The following is a 27,975-nucleotide window of genomic DNA, read 5'->3' on the forward strand; positions in this document are numbered from 1 at the left end:
TACTATCGGCCCTTTGTCTCATCTGTTCTGAATTCTGTTTATATGACTTTTCATAATATCCAAGTTTGGCTGTTATAGGATAAAATGGTGGCCATCTTTTAGGCGAAAATTAAAAGATGACGACGATTTTAGTAAGAAGAAAACAAATGCAAACAAAAACAGCACGCGTTTCTAATAAGCGCCTAAATAGGGAAAGATGGCCAGGAACTCGTCTGCACCATTGCTTCAGCCTTTTACCATTTTCTCTGCCGCTTACATTATGGTTAAGCTTTTTATTAAAAGGGAACTCTATCCAGGATTTTGTTCCAGCTCAGACTTTTTTTTTCACCCACTTTTCCTCCCGCTAACCTTCTCTCTCATCTCCATTCTCCTCTTCTTTAAACTACTCTTTGCCCCAGGCAGCTCTTTAGTCTTTTGCCTTTCCTCTCTTCTCCCTTGTGCCCCTCCGTCTCCGGAAGTTTTGTTGACGCTGGTCGTCCTCTGGGTCTTTCGCTCTCTACCACGGTCCGAAATTCAGTTCCTCATTTTTCTTCTTCATTCATTTCACAAGCTGTTCTTCTTCGGCTGGCCCGAGTTGTTGGAATAGAGCAATACGGTTTAAAACAAATAAAATACACCACAGGGATTCTCCGGGTGGCAAACTGTCGTTTTTAACTTAACAATACACCCTTAATATAATCAATTCCGCTGGCCTCGGTGCGCATTTCCATCCTTCGCCCTCATCCCATCCGCAGCACTTTGTTCTCTTCACTCAAGTGGATTGCTGGTCATCCTCTCGCATCACCTATTTCAACATCACTCCTATTTCAGTAGCAGCACGCGCTAGCACTATCTAACACCATGGTATCTATACTTCATACCCCCTTTACAACCCCCTCCGACGACCTATCCGCCGCTCCAACCTGCCCGTCCACGGTGACGTTCCTCGCAACTACCCCTCTCCACGCGCTCCACCAGGCTCCAAATAATCCTGAGTGGCTGCCGCCTGCCGCGCTAACTCCCTGCTACGCAACCCTTGCTCCCGAATCTATCCGGTTGCAACAGATCGAGGCGCTCCGCTACTTCCTCACCACGGCTCCCACCACCATGTCGCCTAACGAGTCCATCCAGCGGCACGCGCTCCCGAACGACGAGCAGATTGCGTGTGTCCTCTGGCAGAACCTGTTCCACATCACGGGGACCGACATCCTGCGCTCCCTCATCTTCCGCTTTGAGGCATTCGGGCGGCCCGTGGCAAACCTGAAGAAGTTCGAGGAGGGAGTGTTCAGTGATCTGCGCAATTTGAAAACGGGCACGGACGCGACTCTGGAGGGGCCCAAGTCTGACTTCTTGGACCTGCTGTACAAAAACAATTGCATTCGGACCCAAAAGAAGCAAAAGGTGTACTATTGGTTCTCGGTGCCCCACGACAAGCTCTTCGTCGATGCCCTCGAGCGGGATCTAAGACGGGAGCGGAGGGGGATTGCGCCCACCACCATAGCGCTCGCCGAGCCTGCCCTTTCGATCAGCGGCGACCTCAGCGACAGGAGCTTCTTGGAATTCAAAAAGGCCATGCTGGGCGAAGAGGGCATACTTGGGCGCGTCCCAAAGGTGAGGCTAGATGCATGCTGCGAGGAGACTGAGGATGCCGAGGGCAGGGCCTACGAGGATGAAGTGGCCGGCCGGCTCTCCAGCGTTGGGTCGGACGAGTGCATTCTCGGTCTGGACGGCTCGCCCGCGCCTGGCTCCACCCCGACTCTCTCGGCCTCTAGCTCCTCGCCTTCTCCCGCGATCTACTCTTCCTCCTCCTCTCGGATTTGGGATGAATTCACCACCGCTTCCGCTCCCCGCGACGCCCACTCGCCTGCGCCTTCATCCCTCTACTCGCTCATCCCTCCTCTCGCGGATGCTCAGCGCCCAAAACGTCGCCGCATGACTATCTCCGACCCAACCCGCTATGATGGCGACGGACCGTGTCCTAATTTTGCGGAGCCTAGACCTTTTGTCTGCCCATTCGAGGGGTGCCGGCGCCCCTTTAAGGTACACATCCCTTGCCTCTTCTGCTCCATGCAATACGTTCATCCTGGAATGCTCACTCTTGTATGTCTTTACCTATTCAAACATTCTATAGCGGCTGCAGCATTGGAAACGTCACATCCGTAGCTCACACTCGGATGTAAGGCCGTACGAGTGCCCATACTGTCAGAAGGCTTTTACGCGCTCGGACAGTCTCACTGTTCACAAGAAGACCCATTTTCGTAATCCCTCCGATCGCGCTATGGACAAGCAGCAGCGCCGACGTGGGTTGAGTCTTGGCTCGGTTGTTCCACAGCCTTCTCTCGATGCTTCAACTCCGGACGCTGATATTCCCGCGCTCAACCACCAACACCAACTACCATCGCCACCGCAACAACAGCAGCAGCAACAGCCACTTCAACAGCACTCATCTCCAACACGACAGCATGACACGCCCATGTCACAAATGATCATCCCCCCCACACACGGTGGGGACGAATTTGCGAGTATGCTCCACCCGGCTGAGGAGACCATGCTCCTCTTCTGCGGAGGTTCGAATGCGTCCGAGAAACTCTCCTTTCAGCATCATCTTCACCACGGGCACACATTCTCCGAGCCGCCCATGACCGAAGAGGAACTGAAAGTCAAAAACAGGCTCGCCATGAAGGCGGAATCGGTGGAGATCTATTAATTTTATTTCTTCATACATAATTTCTCCCCCTCCCACAGTAAATTACTTTCATTTATTTTATTTGTCAAGTTTTTTTATTTTACGGTATATATTTTCTATGTAAGTTTTTTGTTTTACTCGGTTTTTGGTTTTCCTCTTCCCCCTTCCCCCTCCCCCAATTTTTCGTTTTATTTCTTTTTATATCTGTATATGCATATATATAATTACTTGTTATATTTTTGTTATTTTTATGTTTGTTTCTGAGAATATATGGTCAATTGAAAACAAAAAAAAACTCCTTCCCCCCCTTTTTATTTTCAATAAGTTTCAATAGAAGTTTTCATGTATGGACAAAATGCTCATGATATTTGAAACAAGCAAGTGATAAATAGAGCGGATGCATGAGAGAGTATCGAAGGCCAGAGTATACTATCAATCTGTAGACTTGTTAATGAGTAAGTGAGCACTACATGGAGGGACATGCCAAGTGAAGGAGAAGAGCAGAGTTTGGCATGATCTGGTGGAGCGTTTAACCATGCTGGGATACCTTTGGGGGGGGGGGGGATACCAAGTCAACGCCGAGAAAGAGCCACTTAGATTCGGCAATAAAAGGCACAATTAAAAATGCCTTGTGGATCTCTTGAAAGCCAAAGAATCGTCTGCGTGGCGTGAGAGTTCTGTCGAATGCGTGGCATCCTTGAATATGGTGGGACTTGCGATTTCTCCGGAAATATCTCCATAGAGGGAGAGTGAATACTGCCTGAAGCGGCGGAGAAGTACCGGGGGAATTTAGGGCGATCCTAGAGTGGGCGATTTGCGTATTATGATGGGGCAAGGGGAACCGGATGACCGTGCTTTGAAGTTCTGCGCACGACATATCTGGGGAATTTGGCGTCGATATGGTGACTGTATCATCTTTATACTTGTGAACATTGTAAAGGCGCCGACAAGAATGCTGAGAAAGAATTGAAACCATATGGGAATAGGGAAATTGGGAAGGGTGCAGATCGCAACCTGCTGTCCAAAAGAGTGTGAGAGGATAGCAGACTCCGGATGTCAACTTATATCTGGGACAATGAGCGGCTGAGTGTGAGTGAATGGAAAAAAAATGTAGAACGTCTCCAATGCACACAGGACCTCAGTTTGGGTTGAATTGAATGCCAAGTGAAAACCGGGATCCTCTCTTACCATGCCCCTTGGGTAAGCGAATACGCTAAACTTCCTATTGGCATGATATCTCTAAACGAGTGGTGTTTTTTACGGTATCTTTGATTATTTTGCAACTGACCATTTCCATCACGTATTATAGCCAGAGATAAACGGCTTCTGTATATTGCTGTGCTGTATTAAAGTACATAAGAAAAAAGAAAAAGAGACCCGTAGGTAGGATAAGAGTTAAATACAAAATATGTCGTATAAAGTGTTGAATAGGTTGAGTCCAAGGGGGGGAAAGGAAAAACCGCAATGTGTGCAGCATTAAATTCGGCAAGAAAGGATAGCATCAGAGTTTGATGCTTAATATACATTGGCATAGAGCGTATCAGCAGCGAGGGTTAACGGCGATACAATAAAAAAAAATACAGTGAAGGGGCGGACGGCGCTTAAAGGTCGATATCATTCAAGGTCGAGGCAATAAGGGTAGAGTTGCCCGGGGAGGAAATGATTTGCAGCCCATTTAAACCTGCGCCTAAATTCTCTCCACCAGAGTTTCTCAGTGGGGTGCGTGGCCGAGCCCCCCCACCTCCTCCGTCTCTTTGCCGGATGGGATATTGCCCCATAGTAGCCGAGGGCCTCGATACAGAGCTTCTGCGTCTCAAGGCAATCCCATCGAACATCATCAGTCTACTGCTCCCACGCATGGTTGGGCTACGGACGTCCAGTGCGGGAGGAGGTTCGAAGCACTCCATCTCGGAAGAGGACCCGAGCCAGTCGTGGTAATAGAAAGGGAGGGAGGGCCGAACCCACCGATCAAGAGAATCGTCCACGGATAGGGGTGCAGGCAGGGGGAGCGACCGCCCGGGATTGGAGGTGGGCCCGATGCGGCTGTCGGTAGGAGCGGAGGGGGCGGAATTATCGCCGGCGGATGAATGCGGGCCGACCATGGTATGCAACCACGAGGCTACCGTGGTATTATGGGGAATAATGCGGGTGCGAAGACGAGGATCATGAAGAGTGTTGTACGGATGATGACGAAGGCGGAGCTTGTGTGCAGTCTCCTATTTGATTTTGGTAAGTTGGCATAATGGGCTGAAGAGAATGGGGAGAATGATATGATAAGGACCCACCTTGACAAGAATCTCAAAGAGCTTCTTCACGGTTTTATCATTGACATCCAATGATTCGGAGAACTCATTAAACGTGATGAGATTCTCTCCCTAATCCAGACCAAAGGGCCCGTTAGTTATGGCCACCCACCGACGCAAATCTCAGCTGTCCTTTACCTCCTCATTGTGAATTTTCTCAGCAACAGAATCGTACAGATCTCTGAACTTGCTTTTTAACACATCCTCTCTATCGAGCAGAAACTTCTTTCCCATTGGTTATAATCGGCGGAAAGCAGGAAAATAAGTTAGAAATGAAAAGAGAGAATTCTTTAAATAGACGGGAGTTCTCTGTGAACTATATAGACTGCCAAAAAATCAAAATAGCATCCCCACCATGGAAAAATGTAACCAACCCAATAATAGGCTTTGATTTCCGAGGTTTTGTGGAGTAACGTCTAGTGTTGGTCACCGAGAGAGAAATAAGCCACCCTGTTTCAGAAGAGCCCATGGGATGATGGAAAATGGTGGGCTAATAGGCTGCCCTGAGTTAGGCTGCTGCTACGAACAGCGAGCCCGGCCCTGTGCATTCGTACTCTAGGGACCAGCGACCTCCCCGGCTACCGAGAACTTGCCGCCATTCTGAAGCGCTACCTTATTTAGAACAATGACATAGGTAAACCGGCATTAGGTTCAGACTCCATCGGGGGAAGGAGCCACCCTCCCCATAAAGTTTGCCAACACTTGCACAAAGGATACCAAGATAGGCACCATTGCCTTGTCCATTGAGGGGGAGTGGGGGCCTATTCTCGGCGATAAAGCCAAAGCTCTTGGGTTGCGCGGAATGCTATGCCGAGGGGGGGGTGGAGGGAAGAGAAGTGGTGCAATCGGTGTTTATTACTCACAAACGGAGCCCAATGATGCCATCGAGGATTTAATGCGCGGAAGAAAAAAAGAGAAAAATGAGAGCTATATTACATAAACACAAAAGAATCGTAAAGAAAAAAAAAGGGAGAATGAAAAAACACTCAGTATCATAAAGGTAGAAAGTATATTACAAAATATGTTAAGAAGAACACGAATAATATCAAGGCGACGCGAGCGCATAAGGACGAATTATCGAGTGAGGAGGGGCGCTCACGCTTTCTGGTTCTGCATTGCGTTGAATTTAGGGCATTTCTTGTTTGTCTTCATATGGCCTAGCTGTCCGCAATTTCCGCAACGGCGCTAATGGGAAAAAAAGAGTTAGAGCTGGTTCCGATCAGATATCAGGAAATATGGAAACGTACCACAAGTTGCTCTTTCTTCTTCCCAAGCAATCCAAGTACCGGATTCTCGGCAAGTGCAGCCTGTTTTGCAGCCATACGTTGGCGACGACGCTCCTGGTTCCGGCGGAGCTTGGCCAGTTCGTCTTGAATCCTAAACAAGAAAAAAACGCAGTGTGAGTAACAAGCTTCGGTAGGATGGGGAGATGAAATGAAGCGAAGGGGGACTAACCTCTTCTTCATCCGCCTATTCCTCTCCTCATCATCGGTCGGCTCCAAGAGCTCAGCACTATAGGAAAAAAAAAATCGGCCAAGTTAATGCCGGTTCAAGGCAAGTGCACCATACATAAACAAGGGTTCTCACCTCATTATCTGCTCGTCAATTTCTCGCCTCGACTTTAAATAGGCATTAATGACAGCCGGGTTTTCCACATGCTCCGTCTCCCACACGATCTCCCCCGTGTTGAGTCGTTTCTTGCGCTTGATCTCAAGCGTCTTGCGGTTACCTGCGCCCGTAAACCGCGAATACATACTCCCACCCATCGAGAAATTGTCGTCCTCCGAGGTGGCGCGCTCACGACCGAACGATGCGGGCGATGTAAGCGGCGAGGTGGAACGGCGGAAATGCTGCAATGTGTAGGCGGGATAATCCTCCTCGTAATACGTGGGCTCGCGCTTGAGGATACGCGAGTAGACTCCGTAGAATTCGGCAAGCTCGTCCTCCTCTCCTCGTCCCGCCTCGCTCTCGCCTCGCTCTTCATCAGTGAGTTCCGGCTCGGTAGGGTTACTTAGCGACTGATATTGTGCATTCCAAATGCGAGCAATCTCTTCTCGATACACCTGCTGTTGTTCCGCGACGTTATAGCGATGAGCACTCTTGGGTCTCTGCTCCAGTTGCGCCAGCTTCTCTGCCGCCGACTCGCCTTGCCGAAGGAAGATGTCCTTCATGGAAACACGAATGAAGCTGAATCCCTCGCCGCGGCCCGTCGGATCCCCCTCGCCATAGAGCTTGAGCATGGCTTTGCCCTGCGTTGCATTGATGAAGTTACGGGTGATGATCCAGGGGGCAAGCTGCTGCTCGATATCGAGCTTCGATTCCCCCTCCTCCCCCTCGTCCTCATCCACATCCGATTTGCCGTAGCCCGCATCCTGGAGAAGCCGTTGTCCCACGAGCATGCTCTCGTACAAGCACACCATCTCCGGAGTCACCAGCTTTCGCAACTCCTCTTCACTGGGCAAGGGGTTGGTGGGCTTCAGCTTCCAGAAACCGGTGTTGTTACCCTTGCGCTGGAACTCGGCAAACTCCTTTAGCCGTTGGCGAATCTGGATCTCGGTGTACTCCGGGAAATACTTCATTAACTTAGTCATCCGCAGGCGGTGGTGTTTGTTTCGCCGGATTAGGCGGTAGGCGATAACCTGGAGCCGACTCTTGACAGTGTTGGTGATTTTGCGCGAGTGCGGACCCGGCACCTCCTGCACCGGATAAGTCTGACCAACAACAAAGAGGTGGGGTATTTCGCGGATGTAGAATCGTACTTGGTTCTTGTAGGTGTTCTTGATCACTAAGAAGTCGGTGTCGTGCGGCGTATGCCTGAAAAGGGGCGCGCGATAGAGATTGTTGTAGAGCGTGGGGATCGTCTGGCCCGGCTCCACGTTACCAAAGTTCAGAAATGGCGACACATCCGCCACATCCAACACGAAGGGCTCTCCAATTTTTTCGTGGGGAACGTGATTGTCACTGATATCCTTCTTCCGGTAATAGTTGATGAGCAGGCTACCCATCCCGACGTTGGAGATGATGGGCGGGTATTCCTCGGAGAATTCAAGCAAGATGTAAGTCGACGTGTCCTTTAGCGTGATATCCCGCGATGTACGGATATACTCTTCGCCCTCGCGCTTCTTAAGCTTCTTCTTCTTCAGCGCCTTGACGCGTGTGAAGCCCAGCTCCTGGTGGAGCGGGAAGGAGATGGGGGGGCGATGGAATGAGCGGAGATCGGCCTTGGTCAATCTAGTCTTGAAGAACGGAGACTGCAGCTTCAATGCAGGCAACGAGTGTTGCACCACCAGTTGCCCGAAGGTTTGCCGGACCCGGTGGAAGCGGCCATCCCGCTGAGCCTCGTAGAAGCGGTCATTCGAGATGTTATAGCGGTCAATCTGTAGTCGAGCGTGAGTTTCCGCCTCGGATATGGTCGGCTTAGGGGCAGGTTTCGGGGCGGCGGTCGCCGATTTCCTCCCCTTTCTCGAAACCTTGGGCTCTGCTTGTCCCATATTAGCCGGTTTGTCTGCGTCGGAGTAGGGTGTATAGAACGGCATATAGGGATCGTTTAGGTTGAGCAGCAATTTCGCTGGTGGCACATATGCACGGCGATCATCCCAGACGACCAGGTCGAGCCAGTCGCCACCCTCGAGATCGTAATTTCGAAATGAGATTGGCGTGGATTCGGATGCCTTCGTCAATAGGCTACTCTTTCGCTTTTTCTCTTCATACGTCTCCTCTTCCGTATCCGCGTCCCATAGAATCTTCTCCTCCCATGGGTCGACCACCACGCGATGATATGCCTCTGATTCCGTCGGAACTTTGGCGGCCGACTCTACCGCCAATTTGGTTTCCTCCGGAACCCTGGCATCCTCCTCCTCATCATCATCATAATCAATTGGCTGAAATGGTGCCCAACCTTGCGAATACATATATTCCGAATGCGTCTTGGGGTCTAGTCGCAATCTCTTCACAAACACCTGACGATCGTCCGGCTCAACCGCGAACATTTGGTCCAACTTTCGTGACCCTCGCCTAGATTTAGGCCGTAGCCGATTCTCAACCACAATCTGCGGGGCAAACAGTTCTGAAAACCGCAGGATCTTGTCCTTCTCAAAAGCAGGGTATAGCTCTCGAATATCGATGGGCTTCGGTTGCACCGGCTCCAACTTCACCTCCGGCAAGGAAGGCTTTGGCCCTTTCGAGGTCAGAAATCCTAGAGCCTCCGCAGCTGCCGCCTGCATCACAGCGGAGGGAGTTGTCGAGGTGGGTAACTGTAGCATGGCTCCCAAATTGGTCACTCCACCCCTAATCATCGCCGCGGCCAAATCATCTATTGTTGTTGCTTCCTCCATTTTTACGGGCACTGGTGTGTCGATGTTGTCATAATCCTCATCTACAGGTGCATGAGTCGAAGGAACACTTTTCACAGCATTCATCCCAAGCTGATAATATTTGTCATTCAGCATGTCGTTGGTCGCAAAATCAGGCACTGTTTCATTAAAATCCGAATAATCAACGGCATCAGCAGAGTGTGCCGTGGTGGACACAGTGGTTGTGTCAAACGGCGTTGAGGGTGGCTCATCTTCATCGCCAAGACCGAGCGATTTGACTGAGAAAAGTTCACCCAAGACAGGATCTTGCGCATCGACGCGCTCTAATGTCTCCCGCAGTTCCTAGCACCAAGAAAAGAACGAAATTAGAAATAAATCGAAGCAGTGGTTGCGATCAATAAAATCGATTTTGTAGAACATAAAATGCAGCCCATGATCAAGTGGAATGAAGCGAATGAACGCACGACTTACCTCATCGAACCCTTCCAAACGTCCATGTTCGTCGACATTGCCAAATAGGTACCCAGCAAATGACATAGTCGGGAGAGGAAGAATAAAGATGATCGAGAAAGAACCGAATAAAACACAGGAAAATTAAGTTGATTATTCTATTCGGAACAAAACGATCTAGCAACAATCACAAAGAATATTGTACAGTAGCTTCAAGAAGACACTGTCTCCTCACCCTCCTTTTTTATAAGAATGCAGAGAAAGATGAGCGTGAAGAGGAAAAAAAATGTTTTCTTTGCGCGATGATTACGTCATCCAATTCCCTCCGAATCTGAATTCACGACAAAAAAAAGGTTGGCAGTTCTTTCTCGATTTTATACAATAGAATAGGGATAAATATGAACATCCAGGAATGCTTCTCAGAGCAGGCGAATAAATCTCAGCAACAAAACTAAAAGAGTGGCGAAACACAATAGCGCCAAAAATATTCCATAAAACCAGCTGAGTGACTCGGAGAATTGACCTGGCACGGGCACATTCATGCCCCATAAGCCTATTTGAAAAAACATGGGTCAACGATCCTTTCCCTATTCTTGCTTCGATGTAGAGCGGCTATTTACCAGTGATGAGGTTCATTGGCAAGAGAATACTCCCAAGAACTGTGAGTTTCGCAAGAATATCATTGGTGGCATTTGATGTGGCGGTAATCTCCATGGATATCTGAGCGAGATAATTGGAATGCGAACGGGACGATATTTTCTCCAAGTGACTGAGAGTTTGATTCATGGTGGTTATGTGATCTATAAAGTTACATGCAGCATGAATTCATTGAATCGCAGCAAGGTATCCAAAGACAAAATAGACTTGCCTTGCACATCCCCAAGATACAGTAGTACATCCGCATTTTCCACTCGCTTAATAAGACCCTTGACCGCATCGGGCTTGTTCCCGAGGAGCCGTAGCATGGATATTAACTTCTTGCGACAGTGGCCAATCCTACGTAGCATGTCACTTTGCTCGCTCTCCTTGAGGAGAAGCACCAGCTCATCGATCGAATCCACCTCGAACGCAATTGATTTGATTATCGGTTCGAAGGAATCAGTTATCGAATCAATAAGGGCATAGTTGATCCAATCTACATCCCAGACGGTGAGCTTGTGTTAAGCAAGAGGGAGAAAGAATGGATTAAGAAATTGCGCTTACGCACCCGGGCTAATCTCCACAAATCCCTTCAATTGTTTGATACGTCGACGTACTTGAGCAGGATATGGCATTGGCTGGAAATGGAACTAGAAAAAAAAATTCCATGTTAATACTCCATCCGTGACTTATACCATATGTGATCCTACTGTCAGAATCCCCTCCTTTAACACAATCATATAGAGGCTCAGCGGCTCCAGTGCACTCGAGTGTGGATCCTGGTCATAACCTTGGAAACACATAAAATGATAGTTTTTGAAAACCTCGCATTTTTCTCGGGATTCCTCCTGAATGACATCTTCCAATGTCAGAGGATGCAACCTGAATATCTACATTAAACCAAGCAGATAGAGATTAGTCTAGCATTTAGGTTAGGACCTATCTGACATTGAATACTTTGCCCAGCAAGCGCATTTCCTGGTCAGTCGGACTCAGGACATCAATCCAAAAACATCCTGCCTTCAATAAGGCCGATAAACTCTGGCCAGGCTGTGGGATTTCGTGCAATGAGCGAGCGTGCACTGTATTCGTAGCGGTCGAGTAAAAGGTAAACCGCAACGGAACGGTCTTCTCTTGCTCTTGTGCATGGAAAGCTCGGTGAGGCCCCCATTCCTCTTGTCCTTCATTCCCCTGCCCACTGGACGCCATATACTCCTCAAGCACATCGTATCGGATTCCCTTTCGTCCTTTCTCCTGGAGATAATTCCCACTCAATAACATATCAGCCTCCAAAGACTCTCTCCTTCCCCCCTCATGTACAAGCGCTTCGTCCTCAGAGGAGTACCAGTCACCAATATCGACAAGAAGATCGCTGACATGTCTTGTAATTCCTGGTTTGTTCTCCATGCTCACTCCATGACGTGAGCTGGCATTTAGATTATGTTTCTCAAAGGTTGCATCGGATGCTTCGTCATGCTCGTGCTGATAATTCTGGCGCTGGATTTGGATCAGTAGTTTCTCAGCCGTAGATAAGACCTTTCGCCTGCTATTTCCTATTAATTCAGGCTCGCGAGCCTCCAACAGCGGTAACGAGTCAGTCTTGCTTGAGAAGTTAGCGTGGACGGGGCTGGAAGCACGGGAAGAATCCGCCGAATTGCGAGCGTTTGCGAGGGGATGCGATTCCATGGCGAGCTTGTGTTTAGTCTAATAACGAAGAGTGGGTTCTCAAGAAGTTGGGCGCAGTCAGCTCATCGAATCATAGAGTAGGAGCGAGAGGAATAGCAATATGTAAAGGGGATAAAAATATGAATTAAGGAATCACTTTTCAAATCAAAGGTTTCTCAATGCACGTCACATTAGAGTTCGGCCAATACTTCGTCAGAAACCGCACTTGGTTCAACCGTTGTCTCTGAAAAAATTCATATAAAAATTCGAGAATCTTAAAGTACAGCACAGAAATTTTCAAAAATAAAAAATAAAAAAAAAAGTTAAAGTCTTAGTTAAAAACTGTAAAATATAAGGGGAAAAAAAATGTAAAGTGATGTAGTAGAGTATGAAGGATAGCATAAGGCGATTGTTCAAAACAAAAAAAATCTCAGTATTAAGAAGCGACCATTCGGTATATAGATAGAAATAAAAATACGAATAAATTGTATTGAGGAAATTGTCCGTCCATCCCACTATACATGCGACACCTTTGCTTCGGTATTGTTCCCGCGCCCCTCGCTCTGCTGCCTCGCATCGTACCATTCGAAATCATCCAGGATCGAGGTCCGGCTCTTGTATTCGAACAATATACGGAGCACTTCGCGACCCGCTTCCGGCAGGAGCTCTTGTGTGTCACGGCTGTTGGTCACAGGCTTGTTATCATTGTTTCTGTTAGCAATAAGGGGATGTTAGCACCATGAGACAAGTTTCAAGCGCTTGCGACACGAGACTTACACGACACGTATGTGGCGCAAAGCAGCATTTGGCACATCCTTAACGAAAATCCAGCGAACGTTGAAAACGCCTTTCCACTTGTCTTGTGCCCACACCGTGCTATTTGTCGAGTAGTCCACGGCAGTAAGCATCTGGCCCATCCCACAGAAGTGGCCACTATTAAAATCAACATGCAAAATACAGGTTAACACACGCCCCTCTCTCCACCGATCCCAAGACAATGGAGAACCCACCTTGCGTTCACGCTGAAAAACAAGTACACGGGCCCCTTTCCCTCGTTTTCTTGAAAGGCCTTATCCAGTCTTCGATTCCCGATCTCTGTACTTGCCCAGATCCCATACTTCAGGCTCTTGTGAATGTCATCCTCCGTGTAGGATTTGATTACGAAATAACGGGCATTCGCAGGTTTCAGGTTGAAGATTTTAGGATTCAAATTGTAATTTGCGAGACACGATGGGTGATCTTTACCATCTGATGTCTCTTTAGCCACACTATTGTTGTTTTTGTTGCTGGGGGTGGACGAAGATAGCACATTAGTACGAGAAGGTTGTGAAGAGCTGGGTTTTAAGGGCATGCTGCGGGGTTGCTCAGGCGTAGCCGCGGGCCAAGGAGAAGTGGGTGGCGCCGACAAAGGTTTTATATATCCATATTCCCCACCTGCTGCTGTTAACTGAGACGCAAGAAGTGCTGCAGGAGACAAAATTTCGCCTGTCACGGGTAAAAAGGCCGGCGATCCCCCGGCGCTACTGCTGCCGCTTCCGCTTCCTCCCCCACCCCCACCACCACCTCCTCCACCTATATTTACTCTTGCTTGAGCTCCCGCCGGGAGATCGGGCTTCCGCCAACCGCGTACGTCGCTCACCATCTTCTCTTCGCCCATCACCTTTTGTGCAGGGAGACCCTGAAAGTGAGCATCTTCTAGAGCAAGCTTCCCCATCAGCCGTGAGATATCGGGTGTCACCTCCATTTGCTGTGGTTGATGCAGCTGCTCCCAGCCGGGTGCAAGGGAAGGTGAGCGCCTTGTGGCTGCTCCGAAAGGAGGAGAAAATTTCTGATCCCCTCCACCGCCATTTGCCGCTGGAGTTTGCACGAGCGATCCCTTTCTCCCTCCACCTGATGAGAATCTTGGTGGAAAATTCTTCCCGCCCCCACTATTCAAGTTGGCGTTGTTGGAATTGAGAGAGCCAGCGGTTGAGGAAGAGGGTCGACGTGATACATCTCCACTCTGCTGTTGTTGGGGAGGTGGCGGCGGCGGTGGTTGTGGAAGCTGGGATAATGCGTCCGTCAATTTCGATCCCACTAAAGAAGAGCCGCTTGATGACCTAGAGTTTGTGAGTCCAAAGCTGTCGTTCCATCCGTCAGTCCCAGGAGTTGCACCCACTACCGGGGATAAATGGAGCTGTGTTTGTCCCTGTGCCTGCGCCTGCGCATGCGCCTGTGCATAGTAGGATTCAGCCATTGACTCCACCAGTGTGTCAATATAATTCATGTTTCCCATAGCACCCATTCCTCCGCTAGCATTCTGAGAAGAAGAAGATAGGGTAGACATGCGTCGCCATTGATCCATCATCCCAAACAAATCCTCTTTGCTTGTTTTTCTTTGTTGCGACTGTTGTTGCTGTTGCTGGGACTGTTGCTGCTGCTGCTGCTGTTGCTGATGTTGTTGAGGTTGATGCGGATGCTGGTGCGACTGTTGTGGAGCGGAAGAGTATGAGGATGGGAAGACTTGGTGTGGCGATGAACGAGTTGAGCTCAGAGGCGGAGAAGTAAGAGTACGCGTGCGGTCGGTGTTCCAGAGAGATGCTGCACCGATATTAGGACCTCCAAGGGGGTGCTGAGGCTCTGTTCGGTGTAAAGGAGGCTCGTAACCTAGGCTGTAGAAGGCCTCGTGCTAAAGCAAAGCAGAGGAAAATAAAAATCATTCTATATCCGCTTGTACTTGGAGAAAGCTTAGCGACCTACCATTTCTGCAGCACTAATCGCGTTCTCCTCGAGTTGCGGGATATGACTAATGGCCCGCTCCCAGTCATCTAAGTCGTCTTCATTGCTCGTCAGGGCGGATAGGGAATTGGTTGCTGGTCGAGGCAAGCGAAAGGTATCCTCGTATGCTATAATTCACAAGAGATTGGATTATTCAAATAACCCCATTGTCTAACTGGGATCCACTTACGATTAAAAAGAGGGGAGGCGGTTGAAGAAAGCGTGCCGATCTGTGGAGAGCCGGTAACGAATGAAGGGGTAAAAGGCGAGGAGAGCAAGGACGGGGAGGTTTTCAGGGGATCAAAAGCATGCCCAGGTCTCCCAGAAGTCAGCGGACAAGGATTCGTCATTATTGCCGAGTAGTCCTTATCTGGCTGGAGTGGGGGCGAAACCGTACCCAATCCTGGAGGGGGGCGGATGGGCGGTCTGCCATCTACTCCGGAAATCGAATGAGAAAGATGGCGGGGCCACCCTTCTGAGAAACGGCGATCGGATTCCAGAGGATTCCCATAATCCCACTCACATTGACTGCGACCAGAGAGAAGGGACGTATTGTTGAACGAATTGAGCTCGGCTTCAAGGACAGGGGGGACGGAAGCATTAGCAGCCGTGGATACCGTAGCCGGTGCATTCAAGTCGTGCTTGTTGGGACTGTTAGGGTAGAGTTGCGAGATATTGCTGGCCATAGGGTAGATGTAGTTTCCCAACTAAGGCTGCTAATTTTGGGTGAAATCGAGAGGAGTAATTGGCACGTTGCAAGGCTTGGGCAAAATCAGCTATGAGTCTCGTAACCTAGTCGTTATTAGCGTACTTTCAGTTGGCAATTAAGACCGTTCAAACGGTCTCCGAGAGAAAATTGAAGCGGCAATGGTGTGGTGAGAACAGAAGATCACGAGTCTCTTTTAATATAAAGGGGGAAGGGCCTCAGAACTTAGATCATGAAGCAAAACTAGAGAAAATGGAAGAATACCTCGGCTTTAGACCACAAGCGACATGTGAAGTAAAGGAAGCAACTCGGTGGCTATGATTAACCGCGCGATCCTTACGCTCTTCTTCGATTCAAAAGTAAAGAGAAAAATGCCAAAGCGCGCGCGAAAAAAAAAAAATGAAAAATTAGTGCTCTTGCCCGTGGTCGTGACGCATGGTTCAACGAATGAATTCCATTGGACGGATATTGGAAAGGAGTGACATTTCGAAAACGTGTAATCAAAAAGTTGCAACCTTCTCGCGCCAGGAAGAAGATGAAATGGAAGGCAAAAAGCAGCCAGAGCACGTTCTCTGTAGATAGGAGCTATAAGCCCGGCGGTATAAGCTGAAGGGGCGTCCACATTGGATATCCCCAATGCGCCGCTCATTCTTATCGGCACATTCATTCGCGTATCTTGGTTTTCCTATCTAATTGAGCATGCCGATTTGCGCTCATACTGCCCGCAAATAGGCTTCAATGGGCATCTAAATGGCTTGCCAACAAAATCGACGGCAGGTGTTGGAGAAGGATGCACTGGATAAGTATGCACTACTCTCCGTGACTGCATATTTTCCGAGGTTACCTGAGCAAATGGATAGCCGCAATAACCTAATGATAGTTCGGCTTCTTGGCTGTATTTATTGAAGCTGGGCGGTCCACCTTGCGAAGTGTGGTCGTGGAGCAGAGGCGGCATTAATTAGACGGAGATATTCTTCTATAAGAAAAGCCATAGATCAGGCTGAAGATCACTGTAATCAATGGTATAGAGTCGAATGCGATTTTAGCACTAAGGGACCATGATCCATGGTGAATACGGGTTGGACACGCACGAAATATGGTGCTCCTTATGAACGTAGAGATAAGCTATGGGGCGACCCGCAATGCCTGGAGCAGCTGCAATCTTGAGCTGCAATCCAGCCTTCAGATTGCTCTATCAAAATGGCTCAATGTCTATTGTCACTAGTAATTTTGTCATACATCCCAAAAAAAGCTGCGCTCTAAAATAATTTGCTATTGCACTATTCAGTAATCGATAAAAAAAAAGATGTCTCATTGGGATCAAGACGAGCGCCGTATATTTAACTTTCCGCTGCCACGAATCCGGTTTTTCCGAGGTAAACAACGCGATATTGGCGTATACATCTCTGGGGCATGTAAGTCATCCTGGAATTCATTTTTATTTTCTCCTTACTTATAATAAAATCTTTTCTGGGGGGAACAGTATTTGCCCTGGGCTGGTGGGCTTTCATCGATGCAGTAGTCTGCTCCAGCCTGCCAAACTCACCTATTGGCATTGGATTTGAAGATTGGGTGACTGGAATTCTAAGCACATTTGGAATGATCATGTAAATTTCCATTTAATCTGATTTCTTGAAAAATGATGCCATTTTCTTATTTTCTCCTAATTGCTCGACATCAGCGTGAATGCTATAGATAAGGGACGACTCCATGCCGATTCGTTTTCCTACTCTGGCTCCAGTATTGCCTGGAAGGCTCGCCTCTTTCTCTTCATCGGGTTCGCTTTGATGGCAGGAGGTCTAGCTGGATCAGTTACAGTCCTATGCTTGAAGTATATAGTAGACAATGTCCCACCTCCAGGAGTAAACTATGGCATCGCCAATGTCGTCCAAAATGGACTCATCATGCTCAGGTAATATATTCGATCATGTTGAGCGGATTGCTGCTGAACACCCTAGTAACCATATGATTTTCTTAATAGCACGGCTATCCTGTGGGTTGCACAAAACACCGAAACGGAATATAGCTATAACATTACCCTGTAATCATCGTTGTCCTATATATATACATTTTCTATTTTAAAGCTCTCCTATTATCAACTATCCGGCAGTTTTCTCTGATCTCTATATATTCCGTGAAATTTTCTTTGTGTGGCTTGTCACCCTATGAATTCAAAACTTGTGGGCAAAGAAATTTCATATATCTCATCACTACTCCATTAGCATGGACATAAGCAACATACTCAATTCAGGGGAGCATTTCAACAAAAACTCTAAAAATTTCATGCCCTTGGAACATCGCCGTACCCTCGAGGACCTAGGGCTCATCACATCTGCTACCGGCGCGCCAAACAATTTATCTCATCCTGGTGCTTCTACCAATTTCGCCCAGTTCTCTTTCCCTTCCACCATCTACGCTTCGCCACAACAACATTACTACCAACTGCCCCAGCAGAGCTGCCCGCAGCACCCAATTCAGCAACGTCCCTTAGTTCAGACACGGCCGCCTCCCATTCCTGATTTTCAGCAATCTCTAAACCTATTTAATCAGCCACAAGTCACCGCCCTACCTCCTTCTCTTAAACAGGAGCAATCGAAACAGGAGAAACATCATGTCTGCACCACCTGCAACAAAGGATTCGCTAGACGGTCAGATCTCATCCGGCACGAACGTATTCATACCAACGATCGACCCTTTGCTTGTACGTGGCCGAACTGCCAAAAACGCTTTATTCAGCGCAGCGCGCTGACGGTTCATTTCCGCACGCATACGGGGGAGCAGCCTCATGTTTGCGAACACTCCGGATGTGGAAAAGCATTCGCCGACTCCAGTTCATTGGCGAGACATCGAAGGACACATGTGAAGGAATGGAAGCCGTGGCGGTGTGAGACTAGTGGTTGTGGAAGGGCGTTCACGAGAAGATCTACATTGATCAAGCATAGGAAAGTGCATGAGAAGGAGGAGCAACAGGCGACCGATGAGCTTGCGGTAGATTTTCCGCTGAGCGGATCATAGAGAAGAGCAAGTGGTTAGAGTGTGCAACAGACATCGCTTATGTTCAGCCTCATTTTCTTTTTGTACCGTTCATTATTTGCATATATTCCAAGCCATACTTTCTCTCCATTCTTCAACTTTAATATTTTCATTACACTTATTTTTGTTTGTTTTGCATGTACGACCCCTTTGTTTCTCCTAATCCCGTGTAAATAGTTATAATAGAAAAAAACAAGCTCGATAAAAATACGCGTAAATTTTTGAAAGCTCAAATTGACGCGACGGTACTTACCAATATTTCAGAATAATACTATTGCCGGAATTACCACAATCCCATTCCTACTCCTCTACACACACTTCTCCCCTGAAAAGCACCCCCCTATCTCACCCTATGCCTCCCCGCAAGAAAGCTGCCAAATCAACTTCAAAGGTAATCACATCAGCATTTCTTTGTTTTTCACAATTCCATTACCGAACCGTTATTATTAGCTAGAGGAAGCTGTTAGCGAAGAGAAGGAAAATCATCTTGAACAAGGTATTTTAGTTAGCATTTATTGTTTTTAATTGTGGAAATTAATTTTTTTTGGATAGAGGAAGTTGGGAAAAAAAGAGGGGGAAGGAGAAAAGGAAATGCGAAGCAGGTAGTTGAGGAAGAGAAAGAAGAGACAGCGGAAGACACTAAACCGAAACGCAGAGTACGGGGCAAGAAGGCGGAACCTTTGATTGAATATGAGGAGGGGATCAATGTTGAAAAGCTGCCAGCGAAGCGAAGACAGAATGGTCGGCGTGGAAAGAAAACGATAAATGAAGAAGAGCACCAAAGTACCACCGAAGATGGCAAAGAAACGGTTGTGAAGCAAAGCAAAGTAGAGGAAGAGGAGGAAATGAGGAGGGCAGAGAATGAGGAGTTAATGGAAAAAGACGAGGCGATTACCCGGAAAAAACGAAAGCTGAGGGCCAAGGATGTAGTCACAGAGAATAAAAAGCAGAAACGTACCACCTCGAAGAAAACAAACAAAGCGAAAGGGGAGAAAAAAGGGAAGGAGGATGAGAGTGAAGATATGAATTTGGTGGAGGAAGCAACAGTGGAAGAGTCAGTGGAGAAGGAGAAAACAATAGAAGAGTCAATTGAAGCGGGAGAACGGAAAGCGTCGGATATTAGACCATTGACACCGGGCCAGAGTGTCATCTTCTCTACCAATACCCTAGTTGATACAGCTGATACGGATGATATCAGCACTCTCAAAGAGCAAAGTATAGTTCATGGTTTTGGATTTTCCCAAGGGCTCTCATTCAATCTTCAAACTACTCTATCATAGTCAAAATTTTGCAGATCGAACGCGATGCTGAGATCGCGCAAAATAAGCTCCTCACCGATCAAGTCCAGCGACTTTCGCAATCTCTGCGAAATGAAAAGCGCCAGTCCATGGGCTACCAATTGGATAAGAGTATCAAAGCGACGCTCTCTTTCTACGAGGATATCACAAATGTGCTAGTCAGAGAGGTGCGGGGGAAGACGTTCGATTGCCTGATGAGCGGGATGGTTGGAAGTAAAATTTTCAACTTTCCTTGTCCAGGGAAGAAAAGTATGTGTTAACCTCTCTTCTCCCCCTCCACCCTCCCTCTCTATCTTTTGTTAGCGCTTCATTTTAAATTGTCCGAGGAAGAGAACGGCTCCCAAATGCGCTACCAGCCTATCCTCGACACTTCGCGCGACGCCTCCCTTACCGCAAAATTGCCTGCAAAACTTCGTAAAGAACATCTGTTTGCTCGCGGAGAGATGGCGGAATTCATAAGCGAGCTGAAGCGAGTCCTCATGGCCTAACGGGATCGAACCCCAGCTTTCTTCACACTTTTTTTTTGCTGTAGCTATTTTTGTTTTTCTTGTTAATTACTTAATGCTGCGTATATAGAGAGAGGTTTATTTGATTTACGGGAGCAGAGAATGATAATTGGAAACATATTACAAACTATATCCAAACTAAATACTGAAGAAAAGAGATAACACCACCGTACATCGAGGAAACATACACGTCAGGTCGGGAGGAAGCTCCTACACACCGGACACTCCAGTTTAATTCGCATCCACCTTTCTAGGCATTCCGTGTGGAAGAGGTGGTGGCAGGGCGTGACCATGTATCCCATTCTCCCCGTCAAAACTCCACCCGCAACCGCGCCAATGGACTCGATCTCGACAGGCGTCATGCAAATGGCGCAATCCCCTCTCGCACCCGCGCCGGATGCTTCCACATCATCCTGGGAGGGGAGGATAGGGTGGTAGTTGTAGGTTGGGGGCAGGTATTTTTCCGGCACAAAGAACCGCGGGCCGAATGCCTCTTGTGCCTGCAGCATCAGTACCTGCGCGAGTACATACACAACCAAAATCCATACCCACAGGGTTGGGTCGTATCCCATCACGTTGTACGGACAGCCATAGAAGTAGAGGGGAAAGGCGAGCCTAGTCACGCTCATTCCCCAAACATAGTACGAGCTCAAGCCTCTGCAGGACCCCCGCGCCACATTGCGGAATATCTGCGGGATCCAGAAAGAGAAGAGTGCGAAAGAGATGGTGGCTATGACCACGTTCTGGACCGCTGCCGACCGTGTTGTGGCCATCGAGAAGATGAAGAAGCCAAGCACCATAGTGATGAAGAATCGCGAGTATATCATGCTAGCATCTCTTCTCGGGTCATCGGGAGGGGTCGTGGCGGTGGGAAGTGTGGTTGGTCTAGCCCCATTTCCTCCCTCCGACTCGGCGCCAGCTGCTCCCGAATTGGACTCGGCTCGTGCCGCCGAATAGCTCATTTGTTCCGGCCGCTGGATCCGCCAGATAACGAGGAGATAGCGCATGCCAAAAATGGACGCCAGCACGAAGGTGAAGAACGAGGCACTTGAGAATGGGATAAATACAGAGTTGATCACGACTCCCGTCGTTAAATGAAGAAGACAGAGATAGGCGTCCATAAGAGCCTGCATAGCGATGGTCCAATAAGAAACTTTGGAGACACTCTAAAAAAAAAAGGGGGACAGGAGTTAAGAAAATGGGGCTTGAGAGAAGAGATAAACAATAAAATACCGAAGGAGTTGGTGTGTACTCCATTTGGTGAATGAGCAAAAAGATTTGCACGAGGGACAAAATTGAGGCCATTGCTGCGTAGTTGACACCCTTTGCGTAGAATTTTTCGAGCTTCATGCCAAAAGCATCACGTCCAGACAATACCAAGCTACAGTTCTTTGAATATTGATAGAAAGTCGCTTCAAGTGGCGGTGCGCGTATTGTAGAGATACCCTGAGGGTCCTGCATCTCTATAGATACAGGGGAGAGGACAGGTATAAAGCGTTAGAGGATGAGCGGTTCTCAATAAAACTTAATAAGGGGCACCTTTTTCGAGTTCAATCATCTGCTCTCGTGTAATACCTTCCGGGACAGGATGGAGTTGCATCACAAAGTAGAAATCGCACTCTGTGGCCACTGAAAGACGTGGCTCTGAGTCATCTACATGCTCCGTGCCCTGGTTAAGCATCCCTTTTAGCTTTTCGATCTTCTCGTTGAGCTTATACAGGATTGCAGTTTGCGCAGCAGTGAATGAAGCATTGTTGGGGAAGACATGAAGAAGATCATTATACCCCAGGGTCTTATTATTCCCATAATGCCTACTCATTCAGGAGGTTAGTCCAAATTATCGGACTATAAGAGGGGGGAAGAGGGGAACTTACGACTTTGGAACGCTAAATAGATATAATGTGCCATTTGACAAAAAGTGCACACCCTCCGTAATCAATAGTACATCAGAATCACTTCGATCTGCGTCTTTTATTCTTAAATGCCCCTAGAAAGAAAATCGCATTTTTTTTAACTTCTCCGAACTCTAGAGCATTTGAAAATGGCATCATAATTACCTCTATATAATTTACATCCTCAACCCCAGTCTCACTCGATCTTAAATTCAGCGTGTAGCTTCCTCCCTCACTCCAACCGAACTTACCCCGCGCGTCATCGGTCAGCGTTTTGTTGTCAGGTAAGAGTGAAGTGAAGTTTTCGAAACGCCAATTTCCACGGAACAAACCGGTTACATTTTGGTAAAAAACAGCCGGAGGATTGCTGTGGGCCCAATCTAAGAGGGAATCCAGTTGAGTCTGGAGTTCTTGAGGGAATATCTGTGTAGCGTAAGGTTAGTTATAATCCGTTAAATTAACACGTAAGAGGTCAGATCCAAATTATTACAATGGTTTCATTAGAGTGAAAGGTCTGATTTGCTAAAGTGTCACGCTCCAAAATGCGTCTATCGAGTGTGTCTTTGATGGAGGTTTGATCTCTTCTCTCATCAGCAACATTAGCAAGTAGGAGGATGATCAGAAACATAAAACATAGGAGGGCGGATCTATTCATGGTAGGAGTAAAGGGGTGGAAAAAGCGAATTAAAATAATATAAAGAACAATAAAAATAAAGAAAAAGAAGAGGATGAAGGGTCGATTCTTCTACGTTCCTTTCTCCCTTCGGGAATAGAATAATAAAAGTATATGTTTTCTATGTAAGCATCAAGAAGTGTGAACAGGTGCCTGAGGGTCAGCTCTCGGCAAACTCGCTTCATTTCTCTTTGACGAACTCAGATGTGGCTTTGCCAAAGAAACGTCAAATATCTCAGTCACAAGCAAGAAAGAATGCTCTTAAACGACGCTCTAATCACAGGGAAACTAGAGTCATGGCAGCAGGGAAAAAAGAAATCTTAACCACGTATCGACGACTTCTCCGGGAAGTTAACCTTCAGGTATCCCATTTAGCCTCATTATTCGTTTATTTAATTCAACTCTGTAATTGGACACATTAAACATTGTGCTTAAATCCAATGGATCTCTCATTGTCTAGTTTGTTCGCCCCACTAAAAACACTTTCCACCGACATCATCTCTCCCAATCGTTCCGACAACCCATATCCACTGAAGCTGAGTTGCTTCGCCGCAAGCAGGATGCCGAGGATGTGCTATTATTCTTGGAAAGCCGGCGCAAGCATTCGGCAAGTGTGAAACATGCAGTCGATAGCATGCAAAGCATTTGCTTATTGACTCTTTTTAATTTCTAGGAGCTGCTCGAGAGATATTCGCCTGTTAATGCAGATCAAGCGGAACGAATCGAGCTAGCAGCTAAACGTGTGGGGCTCAATCTGCCGCGTGCATTTGGATTCCGGGAGGAGGCGGAATCGGAGCAAGCCGAACCGCAACCCGAGCAGAGTCATGAAAACGAGCCAAAACACTCTTGACCCACATACTATGCCAAAAGCAGATAGAAATAGAAATAATAGAAGCACATCTTTATTACTTAGTTAGATTATCGAAAAAGTAGGGAAAAGGATGCGGGCGAAATGAACATGGCATTACAAATACGTATGAGGATATAAGATGAAGAGGGTTCAAGATTGCTTTATATAAAAAGAAAGAAAAAGCAAAGGAAGAAATATCTTGCATATATACTATACAATATACAATATAAATACGTGGAGGAGGCATTTACCACGAGGGGACCGTTTGGTACCAGCCAAACTTTTGTTGTTCATACATTTGCACGGGATGCAACGGAAATGCCCCATTGGGAGTATTGACACAGAAATAGGGTTGCTGTTGGGCGACGCCCGTGTTGAAATCAAACGAGTACCGCGGAGTGACCGGTAGCCACATGGAGGGGGATGGTGAGCGACCAGTTGAGGCTGAGGAGGGCGACGAGCGTTCCAAAGTCTGCGGCTGCTGTTGTAGCTGAGGGTGGTGCTGCGGCTGGGAATGGGGTTGTGCGGCGGCTTGGACTTGACTTTGTAAAGAGAATGGTTCATGGGTGCGCTGATGACGAATAAGCGTTGTTCGCCGGGTGAACTGCTTCCCGCACCTTGGGAAATGGCAAGCGTAGGGCTTCAAACCAGTGTGGGTTCTCCGATGGCGGGCAAGCGAACTCGAGTCTGAGAAGCTTCTACCGCAACCGGGATGCTCGCAAGTATGCGGCTGCTCGCCCGTATGGGTGCGCAGATGCACGGTGAGAGCACTTCGCTGAATAAATCGTTTGCCGCAACCGGGCCACTGGCACCCAAACGGCCGCTCGCCCGTGTGGATTCTCTGGTGTCTTATGAGGTCCGAGCGGCGCACAAAAGCCTTTCCGCACTCGGCAAAGGCGCAGATGTAGGGACGGTCTCCTGTTGTGACAGCGGCGGGAGAGAGCCCTAGACGCTGGTGGGAGGCCGCCATGGCGGCAAGCGTTACGAGAGACTGGCGACTGTCATTCGGGTTGTTAAGTATACTCTGAATGTCCATCACACTACGGAAAGAAGCTGTATATATATATACAAAGAAAAAAAAAAAGAAAGAAAAAAGAGAGGGAAAAGGAAGAAAACGATGCAACCTCTCAGTCACAGAAAGCGTGCGTATAAGTTGAGGTGTATGACTACAATTCCAGAAGATGAAGGTTGGAAACTATTTTCAGAGAAAAAACGGGGGAGTGCGGCCGAAGGAATAAGGGTTATTTATAAGAATGTAAGACCACCACGAAGTGATGGATAAGGAGAGTATAATCAAGTGAATCTCTACCTATGATCACCCGCTTTTTTGTTTTCCTTGCAACGCACGGGGAATGGGCGTTTAAGGTCAGCGTTACACCGATAAGCTCTATTTGACATGTGTCACTTTATAATGGGAGATGTCCCTGTGGGTGTGAGCGCTTGCAATTTTCCTTGTAGTTAGATCGGAGAGGGAGGCCAGATCACATTCCACAAGCCGCAAAGGGGGGGAGGGAATCGACGCGCGGAGGAAATCAAGCGGGCATCCAAGCGACGGAGCTGGCATGCTTGCTGAGAAAAATAGTTTAGATAAGGAGGCATCATATTATCCGAAACTCACACAGAATTAATAATGAATACTAGGTGCCAAACTGGTTTCACGCACTGGGACATCTCAAACTAAATTCATTATCTAAGCATTTTCCGATGAACAGATTTTACGATATTTTCAGGCACCATTTCGTGAGAACGGGCCAGGTGGCAAACACATGATTCCGTCTGGAATTTGCGGGCGCAATGCACCAAGCTTGACTTTGGCAGCGGACGGTCCTTGTCTTTGGCATCGGTCAGGTGAACTGGTCCATGTGCTTTCTTTTTAAAGTGGTTTCATTGACCATATAGGGCCCTCTCCCTTGTTGGTGGAATACACGCAAGATTCATTTCGCTGTCATTTATTCTGTTTTTTTGCGGGTCTAATCTCAATTTGGCCCTGCGGTGCGAGTTCGGAGGGCAGGCGAAATGAGTCTGCCGTGCTGGGAGTCTCTCGACGCTCGCCAATTGTTTGCTGCCATTTTGCTTTCGGACTGTGTTCTTGGAACAGTCGAGTGTTGAACACCTTGCGACAAGCTGACCCTCAGCAATATGGTAATAAGATTGACTTCTGGAATCCTGGGAGGTTGCACCACCTTATTAGAATGACACCGGCCTCGAACGATATTCTGAAATATTCCAAAATGGTACCCCGCAAACATGGAGCCGCATTTAATTTTTGCAAGCGACACCCCGGTTATTCCTCTCTCGAAGTCAATGGAGGTGTATACTACCGGAGTTTCGTTTAGATTGGCGCTTGACAGCTAGTTCCCCTATTATTTTGAGACAAAGGATATCGACAGTAGTTTGACCCCGTTCCGAAGTAGAGGCTAGGAAAAGATACTATTCATAAGGTTGGTCTCTAATCCGCGCCTCTATTAATACGGCTTGATCACTGACTTTTTCTATTAATATATAATAGATCCCCCGCTGGAGTAAGTAATTAATAGAATATGCGTTGGTTCACACAAGTATCTCAGAAGTAAATGGAAATAGAATGGAGAGAGGGAGCGATTTGTGACCACTGAAAAAAAAGGTAAAAATCGTTGATTTTTTTTCTTTTTTAGACAACCATGGAGAATTCTGGTAGCCACAACACAAATACCCCGCTTTAATATACGCCCCAACTTGATGCGTTTGGATTCTTCAAGGACGATGGGGTACACCTCCAGGCACTTTCTCTCCGCTCCTTATATGGTCCGACTAAGTGGATTCATTTTTTATTAAGTTTTTATTAGTCAGAATATTGGGGCGTCTGAAATAAACCATTACTTGCCCTTGATAACTCTGACGCGCGACCTTGATTGCACCAAAATGAGTTTTACTAATGTTGTATTAACCGTTAAGCAGAGGGAGTGTAGACTTCAGTGCGATAGTTGTGGTTAAGGATCCTTTGAATGATACTAGAAATTTCCCCAAGCTCACGCATCAGCTCTCGCGGAGTATAACTAATGGCTGCTTAGCTGGGCGGTTTTCTTTTATTATATTTTTTTTTTGCGACGACTCTAACAAAGCATACAGCATAATATAATACACTACAATCTAGTGATAATACTGTAGATCATATTCAGCTTCATTTACTTAAAATGCTGGTATTATTTTAACACAGCTCGCTTGAGAAACTATAAAGGGCTCAAATGGCGTAAAAATAAACGCAAACTAACAAGGTTGAATTTGTACTAGCTTCTGACACTATCACAAAAAGAGTGGAACAAGGAAGTAATCAAGGCAACACCGTTTTCCTGTACTTTTTTGCGATCCAAACTTCCACTGCGATACCGTGGAGGATCATGGCAATAAAGCTTGCAGACCCGGCAAAGGTCACCCCTGTCAAACTGCCTGTGACCGGAACGGCTATCGCACTTACGCCTTTGGGGCAAGCAGAGTCCGGGAGATCTTCGCACCTTAATGCTTCGTAGAACTTCTGCGCGCCTGACTCATGAATTGAATCAAGCATGGGAAAAACAATGGCAATAATAACCCGCACAGAAAGGATGGAGGAGGCTAGGACCATGGCGCGTAGCATCCACTCACGATGGCGTTGGATACGCTTGCGGCGGATATTGATGTATCCCATGATCATGCTGAACACAACGGCCGTGCCAGCGACAACATTGACTGCCTGAGTATTTATTGTGAAGGCATAGCCATACCGGACAAGAATTCCGGCCCCCACGAGACCCAATGTCATAAACAAGAACCATGCTCGTCCCGCCCACCGGTGGTACGAGATACAGCGTTTGCGTATGGCCGGGATAAACTGGAAAAAGGCCAAGACTGCGGCCGGCAGGGCCCCTGCCAGGTGCAACTGCATCCCGATCACCATTAACGAGGATCGATCGAGTGGTTTAGGCCCAAATATGCCACGACTCCATACCACCATTGGATCGTAATACTCCATGCGGGCCAATGCAAACCCCATAAATGCGCCTGCAAATACAAACCACAACGATGCCGTCAGTAAAGAGTCAAACCCGAGAAATGTGACGATCTTGCTGCGCCAACTGTCGCTTTTCATGGTGGGGTTTGGGGGTGGGTCGAGGGGAACGACGACCGTCTCTAAAGCGTCGGAGGAGTTGATATTTTTCGGAGCGGCTTCCATGGGTATTCAATTACTGAAGAGATGAAAGAAGGATAC

The 27,975-nt window shown here is 47.6% G+C and overlaps 12 protein-coding genes across 12 annotated transcripts; 5 read left to right on the forward strand and 7 right to left on the reverse strand.

Annotated features, from left to right (window-relative positions):
• Window positions 1-840: 840 nt before the first annotated feature.
• Window positions 841-2,686, forward strand: VTP21DRAFT_7601 (uncharacterized protein; the record flags this gene model as incomplete). The annotated part of the gene is made up of 2 exons (XM_069398361.1): window positions 841-2,019; window positions 2,111-2,686. 2 exons carry the CDS (start codon window positions 841-843, stop codon window positions 2,684-2,686), a joined length of 1,755 nt encoding a protein of 584 aa, XP_069246394.1.
• A 1,580-nt stretch (window positions 2,687-4,266) lies between these two features.
• Window positions 4,267-5,202, reverse strand: VTP21DRAFT_7602 (uncharacterized protein; the record flags this gene model as incomplete). Its single annotated transcript, XM_069398362.1, has 3 exons — window positions 4,267-4,881; window positions 4,951-5,040; window positions 5,107-5,202. The coding sequence occupies 3 exons, from the start codon at window positions 5,200-5,202 to the stop codon at window positions 4,267-4,269; spliced, it is 801 nt and encodes a 266-aa protein (XP_069246395.1).
• An 861-nt stretch (window positions 5,203-6,063) lies between these two features.
• Window positions 6,064-9,818, reverse strand: VTP21DRAFT_7603 (uncharacterized protein; the record flags this gene model as incomplete). The annotated part of the gene is made up of 5 exons (XM_069398363.1): window positions 6,064-6,153; window positions 6,216-6,345; window positions 6,424-6,480; window positions 6,556-9,623; window positions 9,753-9,818. The coding sequence occupies 5 exons, from the start codon at window positions 9,816-9,818 to the stop codon at window positions 6,064-6,066; spliced, it is 3,411 nt and encodes a 1,136-aa protein (XP_069246396.1).
• A 332-nt stretch (window positions 9,819-10,150) lies between these two features.
• Window positions 10,151-12,056, reverse strand: VTP21DRAFT_7604 (uncharacterized protein; the record flags this gene model as incomplete). Its single annotated transcript, XM_069398364.1, has 6 exons — window positions 10,151-10,284; window positions 10,352-10,531; window positions 10,600-10,866; window positions 10,939-11,020; window positions 11,081-11,260; window positions 11,328-12,056. The coding sequence occupies 6 exons, from the start codon at window positions 12,054-12,056 to the stop codon at window positions 10,151-10,153; spliced, it is 1,572 nt and encodes a 523-aa protein (XP_069246397.1).
• Window positions 12,057-12,550: 494 nt separating this feature from the next.
• VTP21DRAFT_7605 (uncharacterized protein) lies at window positions 12,551-15,478 on the reverse strand (the record flags this gene model as incomplete). Its single annotated transcript, XM_069398365.1, has 5 exons — window positions 12,551-12,746; window positions 12,813-12,968; window positions 13,046-14,703; window positions 14,775-14,920; window positions 14,983-15,478. The coding sequence occupies 5 exons, from the start codon at window positions 15,476-15,478 to the stop codon at window positions 12,551-12,553; spliced, it is 2,652 nt and encodes an 883-aa protein (XP_069246398.1).
• Window positions 15,479-16,804: 1,326 nt separating this feature from the next.
• VTP21DRAFT_7606 (uncharacterized protein) lies at window positions 16,805-17,543 on the forward strand (the record flags this gene model as incomplete). The annotated part of the gene is made up of 4 exons (XM_069398366.1): window positions 16,805-16,913; window positions 16,982-17,105; window positions 17,180-17,410; window positions 17,480-17,543. The coding sequence occupies 4 exons, from the start codon at window positions 16,805-16,807 to the stop codon at window positions 17,541-17,543; spliced, it is 528 nt and encodes a 175-aa protein (XP_069246399.1).
• Window positions 17,544-17,721: 178 nt separating this feature from the next.
• VTP21DRAFT_7607 (uncharacterized protein) lies at window positions 17,722-18,513 on the forward strand (the record flags this gene model as incomplete). Its single annotated transcript, XM_069398367.1, has 1 exon — window positions 17,722-18,513. The coding sequence occupies one exon, from the start codon at window positions 17,722-17,724 to the stop codon at window positions 18,511-18,513; it is 792 nt and encodes a 263-aa protein (XP_069246400.1).
• Window positions 18,514-18,883: 370 nt separating this feature from the next.
• Window positions 18,884-20,317, forward strand: VTP21DRAFT_7608 (uncharacterized protein; the record flags this gene model as incomplete). Its single annotated transcript, XM_069398368.1, has 5 exons — window positions 18,884-18,922; window positions 18,982-19,027; window positions 19,084-19,746; window positions 19,812-20,042; window positions 20,133-20,317. 5 exons carry the CDS (start codon window positions 18,884-18,886, stop codon window positions 20,315-20,317), a joined length of 1,164 nt encoding a protein of 387 aa, XP_069246401.1.
• Window positions 20,318-20,526: 209 nt separating this feature from the next.
• Window positions 20,527-22,882, reverse strand: VTP21DRAFT_7609 (uncharacterized protein; the record flags this gene model as incomplete). Its single annotated transcript, XM_069398369.1, has 6 exons — window positions 20,527-21,501; window positions 21,569-21,798; window positions 21,875-22,146; window positions 22,210-22,322; window positions 22,393-22,650; window positions 22,718-22,882. The coding sequence occupies 6 exons, from the start codon at window positions 22,880-22,882 to the stop codon at window positions 20,527-20,529; spliced, it is 2,013 nt and encodes a 670-aa protein (XP_069246402.1).
• A 314-nt stretch (window positions 22,883-23,196) lies between these two features.
• On the forward strand, window positions 23,197-23,750 carry VTP21DRAFT_7610 (uncharacterized protein; the record flags this gene model as incomplete). The annotated part of the gene is made up of 3 exons (XM_069398371.1): window positions 23,197-23,262; window positions 23,361-23,507; window positions 23,574-23,750. The coding sequence occupies 3 exons, from the start codon at window positions 23,197-23,199 to the stop codon at window positions 23,748-23,750; spliced, it is 390 nt and encodes a 129-aa protein (XP_069246403.1).
• A 247-nt stretch (window positions 23,751-23,997) lies between these two features.
• Window positions 23,998-24,786, reverse strand: VTP21DRAFT_7611 (uncharacterized protein; the record flags this gene model as incomplete). The annotated part of the gene is made up of 1 exon (XM_069398372.1): window positions 23,998-24,786. The coding sequence occupies one exon, from the start codon at window positions 24,784-24,786 to the stop codon at window positions 23,998-24,000; it is 789 nt and encodes a 262-aa protein (XP_069246404.1).
• Window positions 24,787-27,060: 2,274 nt separating this feature from the next.
• On the reverse strand, window positions 27,061-27,939 carry VTP21DRAFT_7612 (uncharacterized protein; the record flags this gene model as incomplete). The annotated part of the gene is made up of 1 exon (XM_069398373.1): window positions 27,061-27,939. One exon carries the CDS (start codon window positions 27,937-27,939, stop codon window positions 27,061-27,063), a length of 879 nt encoding a protein of 292 aa, XP_069246405.1.
• Between the last annotated feature and the right edge of the window lie 36 nt (window positions 27,940-27,975).

The sequence above is a fragment of the Calcarisporiella thermophila genome, assembly GCF_041956535.1.
Source record: "Calcarisporiella thermophila strain CBS 279.70 unplaced genomic scaffold VTP21scaffold_31, whole genome shotgun sequence".
Taxonomy (NCBI): domain Eukaryota; kingdom Fungi; phylum Calcarisporiellomycota; class Calcarisporiellomycetes; order Calcarisporiellales; family Calcarisporiellaceae; genus Calcarisporiella; species Calcarisporiella thermophila.